At 52.0% G+C, this 21088-nt stretch overlaps 8 protein-coding genes across 8 annotated transcripts; 4 read left to right on the top strand and 4 right to left on the bottom strand.

The window, feature by feature from the left end:
* Positions 1-1730: 1730 nt before the first annotated feature.
* BO86DRAFT_391996 (cleavage polyadenylation factor subunit CFT2) lies at positions 1731-5186 on the bottom strand. The gene is made up of 3 exons (XM_025672717.1): positions 5161-5186; positions 4831-5106; positions 1731-4748 (listed from the first exon to the last, which is right to left on the bottom strand). The coding sequence occupies exons 2-3, from the start codon at positions 4977-4979 to the stop codon at positions 1838-1840; spliced, it is 3060 nt and encodes a 1019-aa protein (XP_025524073.1). The 5' UTR covers positions 4980-5106; positions 5161-5186; the 3' UTR covers positions 1731-1837.
* Positions 5187-5993: 807 nt separating this feature from the next.
* BO86DRAFT_458664 (alpha/beta hydrolase) lies at positions 5994-7114 on the top strand. The gene is made up of 2 exons (XM_025677306.1): positions 5994-6618; positions 6690-7114. The coding sequence occupies exons 1-2, from the start codon at positions 6160-6162 to the stop codon at positions 7023-7025; spliced, it is 795 nt and encodes a 264-aa protein (XP_025524072.1). The 5' UTR covers positions 5994-6159; the 3' UTR covers positions 7026-7114.
* Positions 7115-7362: 248 nt separating this feature from the next.
* BO86DRAFT_391993 (Zn(II)2Cys6 transcription factor domain-containing protein) lies at positions 7363-9995 on the top strand. The gene is made up of 4 exons (XM_025672716.1): positions 7363-8192; positions 8266-8889; positions 8946-9254; positions 9393-9995. Exons 1-4 carry the CDS (start codon positions 7448-7450, stop codon positions 9959-9961), a joined length of 2247 nt encoding a protein of 748 aa, XP_025524071.1. The 5' UTR covers positions 7363-7447; the 3' UTR covers positions 9962-9995.
* Positions 9996-10240: 245 nt separating this feature from the next.
* On the top strand, positions 10241-11526 carry BO86DRAFT_195080 (uncharacterized protein). Its single transcript, XM_025666704.1, has one exon. It carries the CDS (start codon positions 10434-10436, stop codon positions 11220-11222), a length of 789 nt encoding a protein of 262 aa, XP_025524070.1. The 5' UTR covers positions 10241-10433; the 3' UTR covers positions 11223-11526.
* A 246-nt stretch (positions 11527-11772) lies between these two features.
* BO86DRAFT_412540 (uncharacterized protein) lies at positions 11773-12530 on the bottom strand (the record flags this gene model as incomplete). The annotated part of the gene is made up of 2 exons (XM_025674656.1): positions 12504-12530; positions 11773-12428 (listed from the first exon to the last, which is right to left on the bottom strand). A coding segment is annotated over exon 2 (648 nt), but the record flags the coding sequence as incomplete, so codon positions are not given.
* Positions 12531-14526: 1996 nt separating this feature from the next.
* On the bottom strand, positions 14527-17832 carry BO86DRAFT_421772 (putative integral plasma membrane protein; the record flags this gene model as incomplete). The annotated part of the gene is made up of 8 exons (XM_025675298.1): positions 14527-14685; positions 14744-16551; positions 16600-16645; positions 16700-16784; positions 16843-16881; positions 17010-17136; positions 17190-17736; positions 17794-17832. The coding sequence occupies 8 exons, from the start codon at positions 17830-17832 to the stop codon at positions 14527-14529; spliced, it is 2850 nt and encodes a 949-aa protein (XP_025524068.1).
* A 369-nt stretch (positions 17833-18201) lies between these two features.
* Positions 18202-19716, top strand: BO86DRAFT_458660 (snoRNA-binding rRNA-processing protein UTP6). The gene is made up of 2 exons (XM_025677305.1): positions 18202-18349; positions 18427-19716. Exons 1-2 carry the CDS (start codon positions 18260-18262, stop codon positions 19519-19521), a joined length of 1185 nt encoding a protein of 394 aa, XP_025524067.1. The 5' UTR covers positions 18202-18259; the 3' UTR covers positions 19522-19716.
* On the bottom strand, positions 19629-20424 carry BO86DRAFT_321427 (peptidyl-tRNA hydrolase domain protein; the record flags this gene model as incomplete). The annotated part of the gene is made up of 3 exons (XM_025668343.1): positions 19629-19716; positions 19784-20044; positions 20147-20424. The coding sequence occupies 3 exons, from the start codon at positions 20422-20424 to the stop codon at positions 19629-19631; spliced, it is 627 nt and encodes a 208-aa protein (XP_025524066.1).
* Positions 20425-21088: the final 664 nt, after the last annotated feature.

Here is a 21088-nt window from a genome sequence, read left to right as displayed (position 1 = left end):
GCCTTTTCGCGGAAAGCTTGCCCGTTAGCCCTGGTTGTAACCGGAACTGATGATCTGATTCTTGTCCTCCGTACCTCCAGCCTGATTTCTATACAGTCTCTGGAGAAAGGTCTGGTTTGCGTAGAGCCGATATGTCTACCTCATCCAACGGCGGAAGACAATGCACATACCCGCGCGCATGATCGAGTAGAAGGAAGTGTTCCTGTCATATCATCAGGTGAGACCGCCGCGGTTTCAAGTTCCCTCCCCGTTCTCCATTCTCCGCTGGAATTAAGCTTTCCATAGTTGCTGTCATTAATGGATAACGTGCATGGACTTTTCAGTTTGGGCTATGGAGTGGTGTACTGTACTTGCGATGTGTTGGATAAGTGTAGTACATGTCGATGGGAAATGTATACTCCGTACGATCCAGTGCACTATGTCTGCGGTGCTGGGGACCCGGCCGGTAGATGGAGTATACATATACAGTATGAGGGGTTCCTGAGAATCCGGTCGTGAACGCCCTTGCTTGTGTCCATTTCTCGAGGATTCTCAAAGATGAACTATGTCAGGGGACGGAGTAGCTTACTTTCGAGTCCCATAAATCTTAGAAGAGAATCGGGACTTGTTTCCCAGAAGGGGGATGGACAACAAACTTCATTTGTCTACCGGAATTGAGGCATTAACTCCTCCTCAATTCCATACGGTAGTCACGTATCACTAGTCATCCCATCAGTTATCCAACTATCTAACTACCCAGCCCAAAACTTCTGATACAACTGACATTGTATACGGCGCAGTATTCGCCAAGTCACCGGCACCCACCCAACCTGATATTCTCCCGAACACACCCTCGCCGATGAAACAGCCACCTGAAACACTAGCCCAACTACACAAAGAACCTCCTCTTCCCCAGCCACATCCCCACCCACAATCGACAGTCAGTTACTGACTGACTTACATCCAGCAACCCAAGCCAGCCAGCCATCCTCTCTTCCCTGCGAACAAATACAGCCACACAGATAAGAAACGGTATTGGAACATCGAATAACTCCCCAACCAATGATCAACACCTCACCCCAAGACGGTAGACCCGTCGTGTCCAGTTAGAGAGCTAAAGGGGGTAGCTATGGCTTGGCTTGCTTTTGTATCTATAAAAAAAAGGGGGGGAAAGGGGGAAAGGGGGAAAGGGGGAGGCGATGCGAATGGCTGCACCTGGAAATAGATTCTACGAAGTACTGCACATCTCGGGTTATTTTGGAATGTCTGGATGTGGTGTATACGATCTGGGTACGGATTACGGAGTAGTGAAGGAGGTTAATGGAATTCCTAAGTCCGTACTTCAATCATGCAGGTCAATAGTCGCGGCTGTGGCTGTGGCTATACCGGTAGTTGTGGTGGACGATTGTGACGTGTACTCTTGATTGAGAGTGTAGATACGAGTCATATTGGTTGCTGGTTGCTGGTTACAGGTCATTAAGGAAAGGAGGAGGGAAAGGGTTGGGTTGCGGATCTTGTTGCGGGTTACAGTATACAGAGAGGGGGGTGGTAAGGCTGCTGGGCTGGATCGGTATGAATAGTATCAGGTGTCGGAAGTCATCTGTCTCAGAACTTCCGAAACTTGGGATCGAAGTACTAGTACTTGTATATAGTCGTTGCGTAGTCAAAAAGACTGATATTGAAGTACTGCAATAACAATCGATCATGCATATTGCTTAGACTACATGCATGCATGAGCTACACGGAGATGTCCGAGCACTCCCCAACTCTCGTGATAGATTAGATCAAAGCTCGTCCTGCACAGATACACACACATCCATCAGATTGTACAGATTCGCATCCCGTCCGGAAATATCAATCAACTCCCCGAGACCACCGCCAATCCCTCATAGATCTTCTGCTTCACGGCCAGGAAACTACCCGCCCCTTTATGCCCGGGGACCATCGCTGCTGACTGCGCCGATGCCTCGATTTCGATCCGGCCCGTCGCCGACTTGCGCACGGCCACCATCCCATCGATCAACAGCGTTCCCTCACCCCTGAACTCCGCCGTGTGACCGGCCCCCTGCATGAGCTTTCGCAAGTCCGCCAGACGGAGGTCGCCCACGTGGAGAGGCCGGGTCATGGATCGCGTTCCTGCCGCCATGTTGGCCGGCAGAACATCAAGCAAGGGGTAGAGATCGGATTTGTCGGTCGGTGGTGGCGGTAGCTGCTGCTGCTTTGTCGACTCGGCTTCAGAATCCGTGGCAGGGTTCGTCTCCTCCTGCAGCAACACCTTCTGCTTCTTGTGCGGGCCCTCTTGATCCTGTTCGGGTGTTGCGGGCTGAGGCAGAGACTCAGGGCCCCGAACCTGTCCCGTCAGTGTGACGACGCCCAGGCTGCGCACATGCTGCCACTTCAAGCGTCGGAACAGGTGGTTGCTCAGCTTGACCATCCAAGCATTCGTGTCAACGCTGGCGTCGACTGTCTCTCCGTTGACCGGGGTGAAAATCACCGCTGAATCCGCGGATGCGGGGACGTCGACGTCGACCTTGGCTGCAAGAAGCTTCTGGCATTCGTCGGCCAGGGCCGTCGTCTCCTGTTTCATGCCTCCGACAAGGATCAGCTTTCGGGGTTGAATCAGTGGGATGAGCATCTCCAGGCTGCGCTTGTCATGCAGACCGGTGAAGTCCACAAACGCGAGGCGCGCGTTGATGGTCAGGCTTGCCTTCTCGAAGAATACCTTGGCCGGCCCTTCGAACGCCTGACCTTCTGGCTCATCGTCGGAAGAGGCAGCAGCATCAGCGCCCTCGCCGTCATTCAAAACGCTCATGTCATCCGCTGTGCTGATATCCTTCTTCGAAGCATCGCCCTGTCCTTGGTGGCGCTTGCCACCGCTGCTGGACAGCCTGCGTCCATTCGGTCCGCTTTCGTCCCACCTTCGCTTTTGCCCTAATTTCATCTGGGAGTCGGTCCGACGTTGCTGCATATCAGCTTCTTCGCGCTCTTCCGCCCGAAGATATTCCTCGGGTCTGATGAATTCACCATACTCGTCACCCCGCCTCCGAGGAGCTACGTAGGGGAACATCCGCTCGCGGCCCTTTTTGCCTCGGACATCGTAGTCGTAGACGTTCTTCCGTCGTAAGAGGATGTTGACACCAAGATCCTCATCCCTGAGCCCGAGCTTGTTGCGGTTACCATGAGCTAAGGTGGTGACCAGGGTCAACACCTTTCCCTGCTGCTCGGTCTCCGAGTCTTCAGATGTCGAACTAGATTGGTCATCAACGTCCGCGGTAGGGTCGGCGTTCTCCTGCCCTGCTGTCTGAGAGGCATCTTCCAGCTCTCGTTTTGTAGCGAGGTACTGTTGGTAAAGCATTTGGTCACCAGCATCGAGAGGCGCACGGCGCACCTCAGACCATGAGAGCTCTCTTCCACCACTGTGCACCTGCTCCAGCATCTCGCCGTCCGCGGCCTTCTCAAGTGCAACTCCATCCTTTCTTTCTTCGTACCATTCCCAGATCATGCTGCTAAGAGTCTTTTTGTGACGGCTCTCCCGATGATGATTGGAAACTTTCTCCTTGTGTAGAGGCTCGGTGAGAAGCAGCAGGTTGTTGGTGCCCTCGGCTACCAGACGGAGCGACTCCTTTGCGAATCCCCAATCGAGCGACGCATCAGAGGCCAGGATTACCTTGGGGGTCTGGTCGGTGAGGATCTTCTCGAGTCGCTTCCTTTTTTCGATGATCTTGAGGTGCTTGAAGGTGAACGGCCCCAGCCCTTTGCCTTCCGTCTTGTTTTGTCCCCCGGACCGCGGACCGTCGTTGTTCGACTGCGCTGTCGCATCCGCGCCTTCCGCAGCTTCGAATTCGCGTACAATGTTCTCATCCATCCATTCCAGCATACTCCTTGCAAGTCTCATGGTTGTCTTGGCCTTCTTGCCCGCCATATACAATCCTGCCGTTCGCAGCACATCGTCACCCTGACCAGAGCCCGCTGCATCGCGCCAGGCGTGCTCCAGCGCATAGACCAGCTCCAGAACACGAGCACTAGTATCCGTCGGGATCAAAACCGTGCCGCCCTTGGCGACCGTGCTCCGAATCATGTCGAGGAGCAGGTCGTCGCGCTTCTTCCGTCCGCCAGGGAGAGCAAACTTCTCGCCTCCACGGGTACTACATATAAGCGCCGTTGGCTTGCGCAGCTGCTCGATAACCTCCGTCCCGCTTGCCCCCGAGCCGCCGAACCACGCCGCTCCCGCCACAACGCTCTCGCGGGCCTGATTCCAGTCGACCGCGTAGACGATGGATTCCAGCCCATGCTGGATATGCCATATCGTACCACCCACGGTGTGTCCAGCATTGTAAGCAGTCAAGGTCAGACCGTCCAGAGGCGGGGACCAAGGAGAACGGAGCGGTTGGTGAGGTTGCGAGTATTTCAATTGATGGATCCGCGAAAAGTAGAGCGCGATGTCTTCGGCGGTAGGGGGTTGGAGCAAGATGCGGCCTGCGTGTGTAGCCTCAGGGCTTTCGTCGCCTTCGTCGACGGATGCTGCGGCCGACGCGGCGGAAGTGGATGCTCCGGGGTCCGAGATCGAGGTTTCGGGTAAAAATGTCGCAGCCAGAGGCGAGGATGCATATAGGTCTTGAAGAAGCGTGCGACCGAGGGCAACGACGGGACTCGTGGCGTAGACCGGGATCTTAGTGAACGAAGGAATGGTCGCGCAGCAGTGGACATAGGCACCGATGTGTGCGGGAGTCGCGTGGGTTAGGAGGATCAACGACAATGTAGGAACATGTCTATTGTACAAGATGGGTATGATTAGAAAGGGCTGTTTTCATCAGGGAGTTCAGAACCTCCTGAGGAACAAGTATGGCTCACCTTTCCAGCTCCTGCAGGTCAAGGGTATTGAAGGTGTCATCCCAACCGACATCCACAAGGATTTTTATCCCACCTTCAAGCTCCAACAGCGACTGCGATGCCTTCGATGCGGATGACTGAGCACCGAGCAAAGGAGTGAAGGTGAACATCTTGACCGGATTTCGTCACGCGCTCCCTGGGGAGAGCTTTGGCTGTATAAGTGAGATGGTAGTGTCGCGAGGACGGCAAGATGCTCCAATCAAGTCATCGATACGAGAGGTTAATGAGAGAGACAGTCTAAGTACAGCGAGTTAATTGCATGCTCAGACACATCCGCTGGGTTAGACACACCTGGCGCAGGATTCTGGACCTGGTGCCGGTCGGATGTTGTCGCTTTCATTGAGCGCCGAGCGATGAAGCCATCGCGGGTCGCAGTTTTGTCCTGTTTGCATCGGCTGCGTTCTGCTGCTTTCTTTGTCCGCCGCGGCATTGACCCTCTTTCCAGTTTCCAGCCAACTGGTTTACTGATGCAAAATAAGGAGGACAAAATATGCCTCCAACTCCCTTGCGCAGATGTATAACCCTCGTAACCTGAGCATTGGCAATATTGTGGATGTCAAATAGCATTGAACTGCGCTTTTCTACTTGAAGTAAACACACCAATCTCGATCCAGACCATGAAACACAGAACCTCTATTCCACCCGAAAGCCCCAAACACTGATACCTGCTCAAGCTATCATCATAAGTGGATTAAAACATATGAAACTGGAATAACTGTGACCCTGTAACATGCTCCATTCTTTGACAAGAGTTCGCGCTTATTCTACCGTCAATTATCAGGGACATTCTGAAAGTGTTGTTGGTTTCGTCAATCCGGACTCTCTGATGAGCGAATTCCTTCTAGGACGGATTCCTGCCTCTAGTAGGTCTGGGATATCATACACAAGGGTGGCTACCTACATAGTAGCCTGGCAGCAGAATTCTAATGACTAGGAACCTCAATATGTGATTTGTTGAAAGGCACTTTCCTGCGGAACCGATGTTCGATTTGGTTTGCGGATCCGACACTTTGGTTACAGAAGTTCGGAGCCGATGGCGGGGACGCTTTCTCAGGACTGTACAATACTACATTGCACACACCTCGAACATTATATTGTATCTGCTGTTGCGGCTCCGATATTCGTGCAGATCTCTCATGTCAAGCTCTTCATGCAGTATAAATTCAAGGTCCCTACCTCCTGTCTCCAGGGCTCGGACTCGATCAAGCCACTGCAGAATTAATTCCTCCGCAAACATACTGGAACTTCCTGCTTCATTTGACATCCTCCTACACCGACATCAGCAGCGCTATGATCAGACCAGCCATTGTTATTGTCCCAGGCTCCTGGCACCGGCCGCAGCACTATCGGCGTCTAGTCGATGGGCTGGCGAAATTCAATTATCAGGCAGTAGGTGTGACACTGCCCTCCGTGGACTCCAGCCCTCCCCTCAGCAGCTGGGCCACCGATGCAGAGGCCATTCGCAAGGTCATCCTGGGCTACCTTGACGCAGGCCGTGACGTGATCACCGTGGCTCATTCATTCGGCGGGATCCCCATGTCAGAAGCAGTCAAGGGCTTGGGCAAGAGCACCCGCGAAAGCCAAGGCTTCAAGGGTGGTGTTCTCCGGTTGATGTATATGGCTGCCATGGCACTACCCGAAGGCCAGAACCACGTCGGGCAAATCAAACCTCAGACGCCCGAAGAAGAGGAGCTTGAACGGCAACGGCAGGAACATGTAGCGAAGCATGGTGGAATGCGTTTCACTGAGGTATGATTGTTGTTCTCGTTATGTCGCCGCAAAGTGGCCGATTCGGCTGACCTTATAATTTGGCTTTGTAGGATGGAGCGATGATCGTGGACAGGGAAGCAGCGCGCGAGGTCTTCTATAATCGATGCGAGCCTGCCGACGTGGAGGAAGCGCTTGATCTGCTAGGCTCGTACCCTGTCGGCCCGTTGTCCGTGCCAGTGACTTACACGGCCTATCGTGAAATCCCCAGTACCTATATTGTCTGCGAGAATGATAGGGCTTTGCCGCTTTCTGTGCAAGAGCGGATGATTGCTCAAAGCGAGGGGGCGCTGCAGGTGGAGCGGTGTCAAGAAGGACACTCCCCGTTCTTGAGCAATCCACAGTTCATCGTGGATTGCGTCCGCAGGGCTGCTGGGGAGGATATCTAAGCTGTTTCTGCGATGGTCTCTGCCTGTATAATGGAATATTTTGTTGGCCGTTGTCTGCTCATACTCATGAGTTTGAAATGTGATAGCTTCTGGATATTGATACTGATGCACACTGTTAAAGTAGAATTCATATCCATAATGAACCGGCAGGGCTATTGTAGTTGCTGAGATAGGCTCTCATTGGCCAGCAAGCGACAGAGTTAGCTGACTTAACAGTGAGTCAGCGAGGCAAATATCCATGATAGCCCCCGGTTTTACCCGAACAGGCAGTCAGTCGCTTGCCTTCTAAATCTATAGCTATGATGCAGGTATCTTCAACCTTGAATCCTTATATTCACTTCATCCTACTGATATCGGTAGACTCACATACTCGATAATGAGCTCATAAGTACCCCTGCTTCTCATTGGAGATTCTTGTCCGAATGTCCCACGAGCAAGTTTCAAGGGTGGTGAAGCCGCCATGTCCCACTGCTCGGCGTCGCCAGAACACAAGCTGTGATCCATGCCGTCGCTCGAAGCGGCGATGTGTCTTGCTGTCCCTTACCGATGGTGGATCAGCTTCTGTATGTACTAATTGCAAGCGATTGAAACATCACTGCACCTTTGACTTCATCAAGTCTGTTTCTTCACGGCCGAGGAAACGCAAAGGCGCAGCAGGTGTTGGCGCACAGCTACTGCACCTTAACCAGTCGCAGGTTCTTAATCCAAGGGATGGGGCACTGACGAATGGCCTTGGAGACGATTTCGAATTAAGTATTGGCACTGACGAGGAAGACTTCACATCATGGCTAAATTTCGATATGGAGCTGTCTCAGAGCACCAGCACCGATATATACGACCCGTTTTCGGCCTCATCACTGGACTCCTCAAGGACAGTAGAAGCGCTACATGAGCCGTCTTTACCTTCTCCTTCGGTATCTTCGCGGGCAGATCAGCATTCTCTACCAGCCAAACCACAGTCAATGCTCGTGGGCAGGAGTAGGAATAGCCCGATACACCTTTTGAATTCAAAACTGGAAGCGACGGTGCTCGACGAGTGTCTTGCTTCGATCTACAATGCCATCGTAAGGGACTCTGCGTCGAGGTTTATAGATTATGAGTGCAACCTTTCTGCATCGGGTCGTCCCTATTACCTAGAAAGTAGATTTTCAGACCAGGCGGAACTTGGTAAGCTATACCCTCAGTCCAAACATGGATTGAAACCACCTCAGAACCTATCAAGACTCATATCAAGCTCTAGGAGGCGCCAACAAGAACCTATCCTCTCAGCTGTCAGCGACTCGGGAAATTCGACACCCCAGAATGACTATGCTGGGCGCAGTGCGGTTTCTGGATCATTTTAGTCACCTCTACGGCAACAAACTAAGCACTGCAGCTCGGAAACAGTCAGACACGGTTCTGAAAGCAGTGCTTCGGGTGTTTTCCCTTCAATGGCTGCCCACGTCGGAGGGAGTGTCACCTGTGGGGCAGCACGCAGGCCGTGATGTTCTCACTGACACTTTCTATGACTCCTGGATGGAGGCACGGTCACTTATCCAGGGTAGTTTGCCAGTCCTGTCATTTCGGGTGGTGTGTGCCATTCTTCTCTTCGATGGTATCGTCATGCCTTCCCAAGCATACGGCAGGCCAGACGGAACGGCTGCCAGGATGCACGAATTCCTCGATACCGGGCTGCAGAAGCTGTCTCGTCTGGATGATCTCGTCCGGAAGTATTGCTGTCAACTGGGGCCAGCATCACTTTACGGGACCTTATTACATTCCAGTCTAGACATCATCCGCTGGGGAGGTTATATCCGGGACATTGGGGCCGCGCTTTTTACAGATCATCGGTGCAAGCTCCCTGAGCTGCTTGTTCACAGGATAGGTTAGCTTCACTCATTCATACACGATATCTCCTCACCTCGTCTGACTCGATCATAGAGAATGATTCGACACTACCGCCGTCAATCAACCATATCTACCCCAGCGATCTCGATGCCAGTATCCCACGCATCTATCGCACTGCTGTAGCAAGAGCCTTCGCCATCTGGCGAATGATGATCAAAGTCAAGGATCTCGTCCCACCCAACAGCACCATTAACATTAAACACCCACTTCCACCCACAACATGGGAAATCATAGCGTCGACCATGACCGCAGTAGACGACTACAATTACACCCTCCGCCCTTTCATGTCTCACTGCATGGAGAACTACGCTCACCTCTCCACCGAGTCCAAGATCTACGCATGTATGTCACCAAGCTTCGAACTCTACGAAACAGTCCCTTGTACCCAACCACCCACACACCGCAGTCCCTACGCTCTATCTACCCTGATTTTCCACCCACCAACCAACCCAAACTAACCTGCCTCTATTTCCTTATCAGTATCCGTCCTAACCTTCTGGGACCTCGGGACCCTGATTTTCGGCCAAACCCTAACCGCCATCCTCCACCAACCCTCCCTCAACCACGACTCCCCTTTATCACTGCCCATCGCAGAATCACAGATCCGCGCTCTCCAAAAGACCGCCGTAATCTCCATCGCCCAGGCGATAGAATGCTCTCTCACCCACCCTGTCACCCACGACACCTTCAACCTGCAAAACGGATTGAGCGCGGACCTCCCCCTCACCGCCTATCATATCACCCCAACGCTTATGGTTACAGCCTTGCGTCTGGCGATCGAGATTGGTATTGAGCTTTGGCTTGGAGACTCAGGTTCAGGTTCAGCCTATCAAGCCGCCATTATTGGTGGCGGTGGTGTTGAGGATGATAATGATGATGATGATGATGATGATGATAACGTCTGGCAAAAGCGGGTGGATGTTCTTGTCAAAGGGCTTTTGTCGTTAGAGGTGACCATCGGCGGATCGCAGGCAGTAGGCCCGGTGCTGGAGGGCCTACTGCGGAGGTATGGGGATGTGGTGTCTGAGTGTTGGAGCTGTGAGTTTTAGGAACTTGAATTCCGATGCCATGATTGTATAATAGCTTCTGTATAAGGAAGTGTTATCGTCATTCTCCACTTACTCTCAAGTCAAGATATCTATTGCCAGTTTGCTCCCAACAACTTACATGCGGTGCAAAACTTCCAACTCTGATGCCTACAGTATCACAACAATAAAGTTATATACTACTGCTAGACCCAATCATAGCAAGAAAAATCTGTTATAGATACAGACAAGTTAAGACATACTTGCAACATAGCAGCAAACCACCACCTGGCGTCCTTTAGCAGGCTACTGACCATCTCGACCCTCCGTGCCAAACTTGCCCAATCCCCGCTCACGAACCACATCCCGCCAGCCACTACTTAACCCCAACAACTACTTCTTCTTCTTCTTCTTTTTCCGACTCGCGCGACTAATCCTCTTACTCCTGCGACACTTCCTCGCCGTCTTCGGGAAACTCCCATGGGTCCTCGTATTAATGGAGAAGGCATCGCGCGTCGGAGTCTGCTTCGTAGTCCGCTTCGCAGGAGGTTTCGGGGCCTTATCCCCATCCCCATCCCCATCACCGTCTCCATCTCCATCTCCAGGAGCCGCCTGCTTCGAAGCATCATCCGCAGCATCATCCGCAGCCGCAGCCGCAGCACCTTTCCGCGCCCTCCCGCGCTTCCGCTTCAGCGTCGTCCCCACCGCGTCCGCCGACGGGTCGAACTTCCCCGGGAACGGCGGCAGCTGGTCGATCTGGCCCTCGAGCCCGATCGTGGTGCGATCGCGGATCTCGACGCCGGACCACATCCTCATCCGGCGCCGGATCCTCCCGGGCGGCCAGTACGTCGGGGCATTCTTCAGGAGCGTGTCGGCCGCTTGCTGGACCAGCTTGTCCGTGTACTCGCGGCTGCGCCACGGCGAGGGGGCGGTCTTCTTGCCGGTTTGGGTTTGGGTTTGGGTTTTGTCGGTTGTGGTTTTGGTTGCTTCCTCCCCCTCTCCTTCCTGCTCCGGGACTGGGGCTGGAGCTGGGGGTAGGGGTGGGGGTGGGGCGGCCCCCTTGGAGACTTGCTGGCCGGTTTGGTTGGTGGGGATCGGGTCTGGTAGATGGGGTGGTGGTGGTGGTGGTGATGATGATGCTGCTGCTGCTGCTGTCGCCTCTTTTGGAACTGGCTGGCTAGTCTGCGTGGTGGGTTTTGGGCCTGGTAGCTTGGATATCGGGATATTTTCTTGGTCGCTCAACGGGGCTGCCAGAATTTTGCCGGTGGTTTGGTTAGTCAGATAGATACAAAACCATTTTGCGCAAAGCTGGCATAAAGAACTGTTGCTGTGTTTGGCCCTTACATGGTCGTGGTGAATTCAGGTCGCCCTCGTGAGGCACCTCGGCGTGAGGTTCAGTCTCCCCATCTGAGGGGCCTGGTATCGGAGCGGGATTAGTGGCTTCTTCGGGATCATCATCATCCCGCGCTGCGTGTATACACGGAGCAATCAGCTTCTTACGAGGTATATAGCACGCAAGCAAGTATGGGGAGCAGGAATGCAAGGGACGCAAGGGATGTATCATAAAGAATGTGAGCAGGGACGGTGCAAATCTTGCGGTGCTAATCCTGGCAAAGAAAACCATCGGACAACCAAGAAATTTAGACTACCAGAGAAATATTGACCTCATTTGAGCTTAAGTTGAAAGGAGGGGAGTTTGCCGTTGGTCAAGGTTGAAAGTATCCTCAAATACACACACTCTGCTTATCTCAGAATCTTGAATGCATACAGGAATAGACAGAGGAACATTGCCAGGAGCAAGATGATGACGACGAACCATATCCATTTGTACTCACCATAGGAGGGAGAGGTTGGTTCATAAGGCGGGGTTGTAGGATCTGCGCCTGGGAGAGCATTGCCGGCTGATATAGCTGACCCAGGCTTCGAGACAAGCATCGGGCGATCGAACCAACTGTACTGCGGGCTGGCTGTATCTGGAATGGCTTCCTGTCTCTTCAGGGACGGTCGACCATCGGGGGGCATAGGAAGCCGTGGGAGCACATCCTCCCTATTCTGCATGAGGTTTGAAAATCGGTTCTGAATATAGTCTCTCGCTTCTTCCCTGAATCTAGGATTTCGGAGGGACTCTCGGAGCGCATCATAGGCATGTCTATAAAGCTCTCTGTCATTCTTCTGCTCGGGAGGAGGGTCGAATTCCCAGCAAAAGATCTCGGCGCCAGTGAATTTGGGACTCTTTGGGTCAGCACGTTTCTCCCGTAGGTCCGTTCCACCTGGGGTATTTTCGTTAGGAAGTACCGTCCATGGTGCAGGTACTATCAACCACCGTGGACGATTATTCTGAACGCCGAAATAAATCTCAACGTTCAAGCCGGGCAGTTTGGGAAGCCCTGAATTGAGAGCCTTGCCATTTGGTATATCATACGTCCATAGAGGACTGTCAGGGGGCAATTCTCCCGTCGTCTGTTCCGGCGGTCTGCCCGCCATGGTGGCTCTATGTTCGGGTCAGTACTAGAAGCCAGAACAAAATGAGGTTGAGCTGAGCGCGAGCAATCGACCTTATACTCACATCTAGAATCTATCTCTGGAGACGATAAGATGAGGAGGTGTACAACAGAAAGTAGCTGTGGGATACAATTAATTGAGCCTAAGGAACAGAATTGGAGGATATTCAAAGTGGAAATTCAGTTTTGGAGTTAGGAAAATACCTTATGTATCGTTTGATTGAGCTCCTTTCTTTGCTGGTGTGCGCGTGTGCAAGTCCCTCCCGGTAGCAGGAAGTGTGGTTAACTGGGACAAAGAACGTTCACGGAAGTCTTTCACTTTCCGGTGGTCGATTTATCCAAGGTTGGCAGCAGAATGAGTGCAATGCACTAGACTCTGAGGTTTCTTTGTTGAATTCGCGGGTCAATGCCTCCGCGTACCAACTGGAGCAATGTTGACTCTGCTTCGAAGTGGAATAAACACAAAGCTAGCTTGATCTGCTTTCCCATGTCAGTCAGACACAAACTGTCTCATAGAGAGCAGAACAGCTTGATCGCGCCCCAGCTACTTACCCCAACTCTTCTCCCATGTCAGTTGTTAGTGTGTGCAGCACGTGTGTGAAAACACAATACAGGAGGCCGCAAAGCTTTGATCAGAACCCGATGCATACCCAGTCCAGTCCCTTGATGACAGCACCAGCAGGAGAAACAAAGTCTAGTCCCGGGATTCAACACGCGTAATCCTTCCTGGAGCTAGAGTTGAGAAGCGGACAAGTCCCAGAGGCACTTTCAAGAAACTGTTCCTCAATATCGAGGGGGCGGGGGAGACACGCGAGGAAAGAGAAGGTTGATAATGTCAAGGAATCTTTTCTTGACCTTCCCGTATCACGCTACTACCTTGCCCAAGGCCCTGACTTCACGGTTCTTTTCTCTCGAGATCAGGTCTGTGCTTGGTATTCGCTTTTTGCATTCGTGGAATTCTTGCCCTATAAGGGTTATTCCACACGAACAATCCTTCTCTTGAGCGTAGTTATCCTGGCCTGGTCGGGTGTTCGTCGTTCGCCTGCGGAGGGTCAGGTCGGGGAAACGGGGAAGATCAACAAAGAAGGTGGAGGGCCAGCATTCTTCGGAGGATTCCTCATTGCACAATTGGAGGCTTCGTGGATCACCCACAACTGTCCCAATGCGCCGTTGACTCTGCGGCGTCTGGAATGTAGGTTCATCATACGTTAGTTTGACTCTCTTTGCTTGCTTGCTTGCTTGCTTGTTTGCTTGCTTAACGAGTTCGCTCATCTTGCTGCAATCTTAGGGGTACTTTCTCCCGATTGCCTCGATGTAAACTGCTCATGTCTGAGTGAGAGAGGGAGGAGGTTCTCAACGTCTCAAGGGGCTGTGAAAGGTAGTTTGGAAGGGGAGGTCAGGAACTGGCCGGGTGATTTCCTCCTCCGAGCAAGTCGTCGTTATCGACAACCCACGAGGGTGGAAAGAGACGGGGAATGGGGGGGGAAGACCAGTCCCAACGCCATGTGGAAATTCGGAGAGTCATTGCAGCAAAGAGCTCACCCCAGCCCTCATGCCTCGTTCTTGTCATATGCATTATGTCACCCCAGCCCTGGCGATATCTTTGCTCACATTCCTCCCCTCCAGTTGGAGGTGGCGACCTCCGTGTGTTTAGACCAAGTCGGACTGAAAGTGTCACTGATAACTACGTTACATTTGCATTATCAATTACCTAATATAACATCACAGAGAAAGGGTCCGGAGGGTCAGCTGGACGGAAGATCTGCGTTGATGTTCAACATCCTCAGGCTCAAGCTCATGATTCTCTAGACACTCATGATGGATGTCGCAGACTGTTTGGCCTGCAGATGAGTCCCGATATTTGCTATGCACTCCAGGCAGATGACAGTGACCAATTCAAAGCTCTACAGTAAAGGATAAAAGTACATTATTTGCAATTCAATTCACAATACATAATCATAGCAACCAAGCCATACTAATCAGCCACTGGTTGCTGGTATGCTTGTCTCTTGGGATTATACTCAGGAACGATATAGCATGGTTCGCGCCTCCTATGACACCAATGCATAGTCTTCCGCAAACACACGCTTACTGCCAGTACCTAGGCTCGTCAAACACATGATACCGATGGCCACGTACACCCTGCCCACGGAACAGGGCGGGGAATTGACGGCCCCTGGGGACCATCTCCTCGGGTATACGCAACTCGCTCTCAGGCTCAGGCTCACCAATCACAAATTTGCCGACCTGGCACACGGATCTGTTAGCAGGGAACGAGTTACATTTACCAGTCAGGAGGTCTTACCTGGATTTCTGTGTCGGTGATAGAGTCCCGACTGACGCGGGCATAGCCCGTTCTCTTCAGATTCTTGTAAAGAATGTATTCGCACCATCTGTCCCAATCGGTAGGGTCAATGTCCTTCATGCCGCTTGTCTCGCTAACATATGTGTTGTAGTTACCCTCAAGCGGCTTCGTGACGAGATAACTCAACAGAACCATGGGACGGTCCGACGAGCCCATCAGGTTGGACAGATATTCGGACTGCAGGCGACGATCTTCGGGATCTTCCTCCTGGCCCGAATGGAAGACAACGACATCAACCAACTCCCCGTAGATATCGAGAGTAGCATGGATGGCAGGAGCAAGCTCACCAACAGGGGAGGGAAGGAGGTGGTGAGTAGAGTTGACAATCGGGAATTTAGACAGCAAGGCAGATCCCCACGTGTGTTTGTTGGGACCAGGTCCAAAATCAGCGTACATGCCTAGGTCATCTGCCAGGAACTGCGTGACATCACGGTTGCCCATAATGATACGTTGGTTGTCGGACTCCAGCAGACCGATCACATCAAGCTCCAGCTCTTGGATCACATCACGCATGCGCCTCTCCGAAGCCCACATGTCATTGTCCAAGCCGAAGTGCACCGTCCAGATCCCCATAGTAGCAACTTTGTCTTCCTTGTGATAGGGAGTGTAGTCATTTGTGGGGAACCGAAGGTATGCAATCGAGATGGACAGAAGCTGGAGGGCCGCGAGCACATAGATGAAATAAGAGCGTTGTCTCTTGCCGTTGGGGCTGACGATCTTGCTCCGTGAGTTGTGTTTGCTAAAGACTGCAGCAGAAAAGACACCAGCACCAATACACAACATAGTGGTGATCATGATCCAGTCAGTGTGTTCTCTAACAAGGTATCCACCAGGGACGAAGGCGTAGGCAACAACCCAGACATGGAACAGCACAAGAATCATATAAACAAAGAAACCAAGTCCAAAGGTAGCTGCCGGCGAGTGCCGAACAGCAGAAGAGATGAGGACCGGGGCTACTGCGAGCAAGTAGAAAGCAAGGACAAGGGCACCGTAGAATCCAGTCCAGTGGCTGTAGCAAGTAAGGAATGCCGCGCCGAGAGAACCAAGTCCGTACGCCGTCCAGCTGCCAGCCGCGGCAGGATAGAAGAGACCATAGACAAGACCGGCGCCCATGGCAAAAATGGTGAGGGCACCGTGAGGAGCCGCGATAGGCCCGCGCACAGGATATCCCTCCCAGACCCAGGCAATCATGGTGCTAGAGTCCGAAAGAAGGTAATGCATGGCGAAGACCAACGCTCCGATACCCAATCCAGCCGGAAGCCAGGAGCCTTTCTTGCCGCTGGATGGCAGGTAATCACCTCCACTTGTCGCAGGTCTTCTGTAGGATCGCAGAACAGCCAGAATGGCGAGTAGAAGTCCAATCTTGTTCCATCCTCCATTCTCCGCATGCATAATCGGCCAGACCGGGTTGTTCGTGGTGCAAGCGAACTTGGCAACGCTCGACATGATCAGACCGGTGCCCCACGCAAAGATCCGCGACTCCAGCCTGGCCGTGTTTCCACGCTCAGCGTAGAGAGTGGCGGCCCATGTCATACAACTGCAGACAACGCTGAAAGAAGTCAAGAAGAGCCGGTTGGCAGGGTCTTGGATCTTGTATGCCAAAAGTCCAGACAACGAAAGAAGATGGAAAAGACGAGGGTTCTTGACCACCGCGGATTTCAGAGCCGGAATGGCCAGAAGAATAGGTGATAGATATGAGACGATGGCAGCCTCGTATCCGGAGATACCCATATGCCAGAGAGGGAAATCTAGTGTGATTAGCCATGCACGTTTCGAGCCTTGTAACCGTCACTTACACCAGACGAGGACAGGAAGGGCAGTGCAGAGGGTCCAGAAGATGAACTACACGTCGTTAGCAAAGGTTCCGGAGCGAGACTCAACAGAAGGTATGTTTACCCCATTGTAAACTTCCGCAGCAGCATCAATGACCTCTGTCCAGAAGAACCCCTCGCCAAAGGTGTTGCCGACAGGCTTGCCCTTCCTAACTACGAGTCAACTGCAATGATCCTTGAAATTGTTGGAGAACAGGCTATACACACTCTTTTTCAAGAACCGAGTCCGCAGTGGTCTTCAACTGCCTAGATGTTTTCCCAAAGAGCTTAGATCACGTCTTTCAAGCGCACCACAACCGACTTTTTTTTTGGCAACTGTACATTTCTCTCTCTCCCTCTCCCGCGTGATTTATTTTGGAAGCCACTGTACATACCCTCTGCTGACCCCCTTGACATCCCTTACAACGATCTCGAATGCTTCGAAATCAAGCGCAGTGACCGCGTCGAATCCCACGTCGAACAGAATAAGCGACCACTCGAAGAAAGCGTATTTCGTATAGGCTTAGCGAGGTTAGACACAAGCCGAGTAAGCTGCGGGTTCATTTGAGACTTACCTCCGGGGACCTTGTGCACTTTGTGTTGAATGAAGTAGTAGATCAATGGCACAAGGGTGCCGAAGAATAGACCGGCGAAGATCTTCCGATACTTGACAGCCTGGCGGTTGTTCGGACTCAAAGCGAGGCAGCCGAGGGTCCAAGGCAGAGTCGCAACCAAGTATGAGATCATGAAGATATCATGCCAGTCGTGATCATCAGTCGAGGTCACATATGTCCAACCTCCGCAAGTGAATGTCCGAAACAATCCGACACCAGCAACCAGCTTGGGGAGAGCGGAGTTCGGACGGGCCGTAAGGAGATACCATAGAAAGACAAGGGCGAATCTAGGTCCGGAAGTGATAGCAATGAATATTTGGAAGAAAGACCGCTCGGGGTATCGATCGCCAATGGTCGCTGAGACGGAAGGAAACCATTCGTCGGGATAACCATAGTGTTCGTTCTGGACGATCTTGCGGAAATGCAAGGACATCCCCACCACCAGGGCACTGAAGAAGGCCGTGTAGGCGACGGCAGTGTGAGTCCATGAAATCCATTTTCCATTTATCTGTGTCGGGCTTTCGATTAGACGGCGGAACTTTCTTTAATTGAGATAGACACTAACAGCCACGACGGCATCCCCATCTTTATATCTGGGTGCCATGATAAGGCAGGAGACACCGGGCTCGAGCTCCGGTGGTTAATAGAGCAATTAGGGCAGAATTGAAAGACGTTTCGAATTGAAGTAGAATAACGAGTGAATTAAAAGAGAAGAAAAAAGAAAGAAAAGAGAGAGACTGGTTCAGCCGGGGATTGAAACGACAAGCCAATGTCCAAGAGAAACAAACCCCCCTGAGGTGAGATGAGATGGATGAATTGAATGGGATGACCCTCGGTCGGATTGGAGGCTCGGCACCCACGCGGGCGCGCAAATGATACTAGTGCCAAATAGGCAGGCGGCCAGGGACCATGATAGTCGGAGATCTCGTGCGGGATGCCGACCACTTTTTTTTGCCATATTATTCTGACAGGACTCAGGACTTGCGATCTGCTCTTGAACCCTCCGAACAGGGCTTTAAGCCATCGCAATCATGTCCAACGCTACTGACAAAGCGCGCTTTTATCTGGAGAAGTCGGTTCCAGAGCTCAAAGAGTATGAGAGGAAGAAGATCTTTTCCAAGGTACTATTTCAGCCAGCCCCTCAGCCATGCGGTCGTGGCCGCAAAAAAACTGATGCAAATCGTTAATCGGATTGTAGGAAGAAATCTCGGCTATTGTCAAGAGGAGATCAGATTTCGAGCATAAGCTCAATGCCCGCGGTGCCCTCCCGTCCGATTTTGTACGATATGCCCAATATGAAATGAACTTGGATAGTTTGCGACGGAAGAGAGTGAAGCGCCTAGGTATCAAGATGCCCGGCCATACCGGGCAGAGGAGGATCTTCTTCATCCTTGACCGTGCGACCCGGAAATTCCACGGTGATATCGGCTTGTGGGCTCAGTACATTGAATATACCAGACAGCAAAAGTCCTACAAGAAGCTTTCAAATATCCTCACAGATGCCCTGCGACTGCATCCTACCAATGTCGATCTGTGGATCTATGCCGCACAATACAATGTGGAAGATCACGCCGATATGACACAGTCTCGAAGCTACATGCAGCGCGGGCTGAGGTTTTGCAAAAGCTCGAAGAAATTGTGGCTCGCTTATGCAAGACTCGAGATGTTCTACATTGCCAAACTTGTTGCTCGACAGCGGATTTTGGGACTCGACAAGCCCATCAAGGCCCGAAAGGAAGAGGAGCCTCTGGATGACATGGATGCAGACATGATCAGGCTGCCCACAATCACTGGAGAAGATATCAATCCTAGCGCTGAGGATGAGAATGAAGTGGATGAAGCGGCGCTTGAAGCCCTTAATTCGACACCCGCCCTGAGCGGCGCCATCCCTATCGCCATCTTTGAAACAGCCATGAAGAATTTCAACGACGATGACAGGTTTGGCCATGATTTCTATGATATGGCGGCCGAATATCACGATCTGCCATGTCTGCGGAAGATTCTGCAGCATGTGGTTGATTCCATGCAGAAAGCGAAGCCCGACAGTCACCATACACACATATGTTATATCAAGCTCCCCACAGCAGGAGTCCAAGTCACTTCACCCGAGTTCCCACGTGCTTTTGGCGCATCTTTTGGCCGTCTTGCGGCTCAACGCAACAACCCCTCTGTGGCCAAGGAGGTCATCAGCTGGTTGCAACCACTCGAGAAGACCGAAGGCCTGGATCCTTCACTGCAAAAAGCCATTTCTGCCACGGTTCGCAATGCAGAATGCGTTGTTCAGGGAGTTTAGATTTTATGCATTATTATTCAAGTTGTATGCAGGCGTTGAACGGGATCTACCATTTTCAGACTGCGTTAGCAAGCAGCAGGAGGGGTCATGAAAAAGTTAGCATTATATTAGTCGTCTTTACTGCCTCGTCTGCTACTCTTCTTGCTGCTGAGGAACTTCTTCGATTTGATACGAGCCTCATTTGCGGTCTTTTGCCTGTATAGTGTTAGCTGAGAGCCGCGTCTTGTCTCATGAATACCAAGCAGTTGTCATGTTTGCATACAGTTTTTGAACTCGGTCTTTTTGTTCTTGCGACGTTTCTCCGGGGATAGCATCCATTGCTGTTCTCTTGATAAGCTGGTGAAGCTTGTCGTAACACGACTCCACATTTTCATTCCGCTTGCGAGATTCGTCTGACTGGATAACCAGACTGCGAGTCCTTGGTGCGATGTAGTGGGTAGCTTGCAGCGGGGAATGCAAGACCCGGGGCACCAGTGGCAGTAAAGAATCAAGCGACACCCGTAAGGTAGCCTTCGAATTGACCCTGTTCATCTCCAATAGAGGTACATGCGTTAGTCGGACGGTACTCCATTTCTTCATTCGCAGTTAACACCGGGATGAACCGGCTTTCAAGGCGGGAACAGACTTGTTCACGTTTTGACCCCCCGGGCCACCCGAACGACTGAAGGAGACTTCACAGATGTCACGCGGAATGGTTTGGGAGCTGAAGCTAGCTAGCCATTGACGCGCGGCGCTCAGGTCATCTTCCGATACCTTCTCTTCATCTCTGATCCCGGCGGACCGTCTGGACGCAAAGGGTCTTTTTGCGACTGTGGGGCTGGCAATATGAGAAAGAAGGAGAGGACCGCGGCGAACAGGACAAAGAAGACTACGGGAAGAATTATGGAGGAGCGCGGTAGCCATGGCAGAAAGTGACGGGCTCATTCTCTGATTCGTTCTAGTGCGTGCTTGTCAAGAGAAAACCCGAAATGCTGCAGTGTGTGGTGCAGATGCACGTAATTGGAAGTTAGGGAGGGGTGAGGGGGCATTGAATTAAGGATGAGATGCTAACCAGTAACAAGCACGAGGAGGATCTTCCAGAACGTAGTCTAGCTGTAGCGATTCTAGCGAGGTAGCTGTACGGATCGAGCATAAGGGCCCGTTTCTTAGTGGTAAGAATGGTACGGAGTAGACTATGAGTTTGATTTAAGGTCGGCTCGGTCGGGCAGATAAGTTACCGTACCGTACTACTGCTTGGTTCCCGCCAGTCATTCCTGCCAGTAGTCCACGTCCTTCTCTTCTTCAACCTCACGTCGTTGTTTACGCGAGACTATCTGATTTAGGAGGTAAGGTACTACGTACGATTATCTCTAGTAAGCCACAATTGTTAACCATTACTAAATTCTACTACTCCAATACGAAAAACCAGGTAGTCACTTGACATGTCCAGCTGTTGTAAGCTTAACCCAACCCAGACATTTACACGGAAGAAGGCCCATCGGAGCCATGAATCTGGACTCGGTGACAGACCGCTATGGAGTCGACTTAGCGTTTATTCTTAGCTGGTGGGAGGGAATTGCAGCAGTCG

The sequence above is a fragment of the Aspergillus japonicus genome, assembly GCF_003184785.1.
Source record: "Aspergillus japonicus CBS 114.51 unplaced genomic scaffold BO86scaffold_61, whole genome shotgun sequence".
Lineage (NCBI taxonomy): Eukaryota > Fungi > Ascomycota > Eurotiomycetes > Eurotiales > Aspergillaceae > Aspergillus > Aspergillus japonicus.
This window is presented reverse-complemented; position numbering and strand designations above follow the sequence as displayed.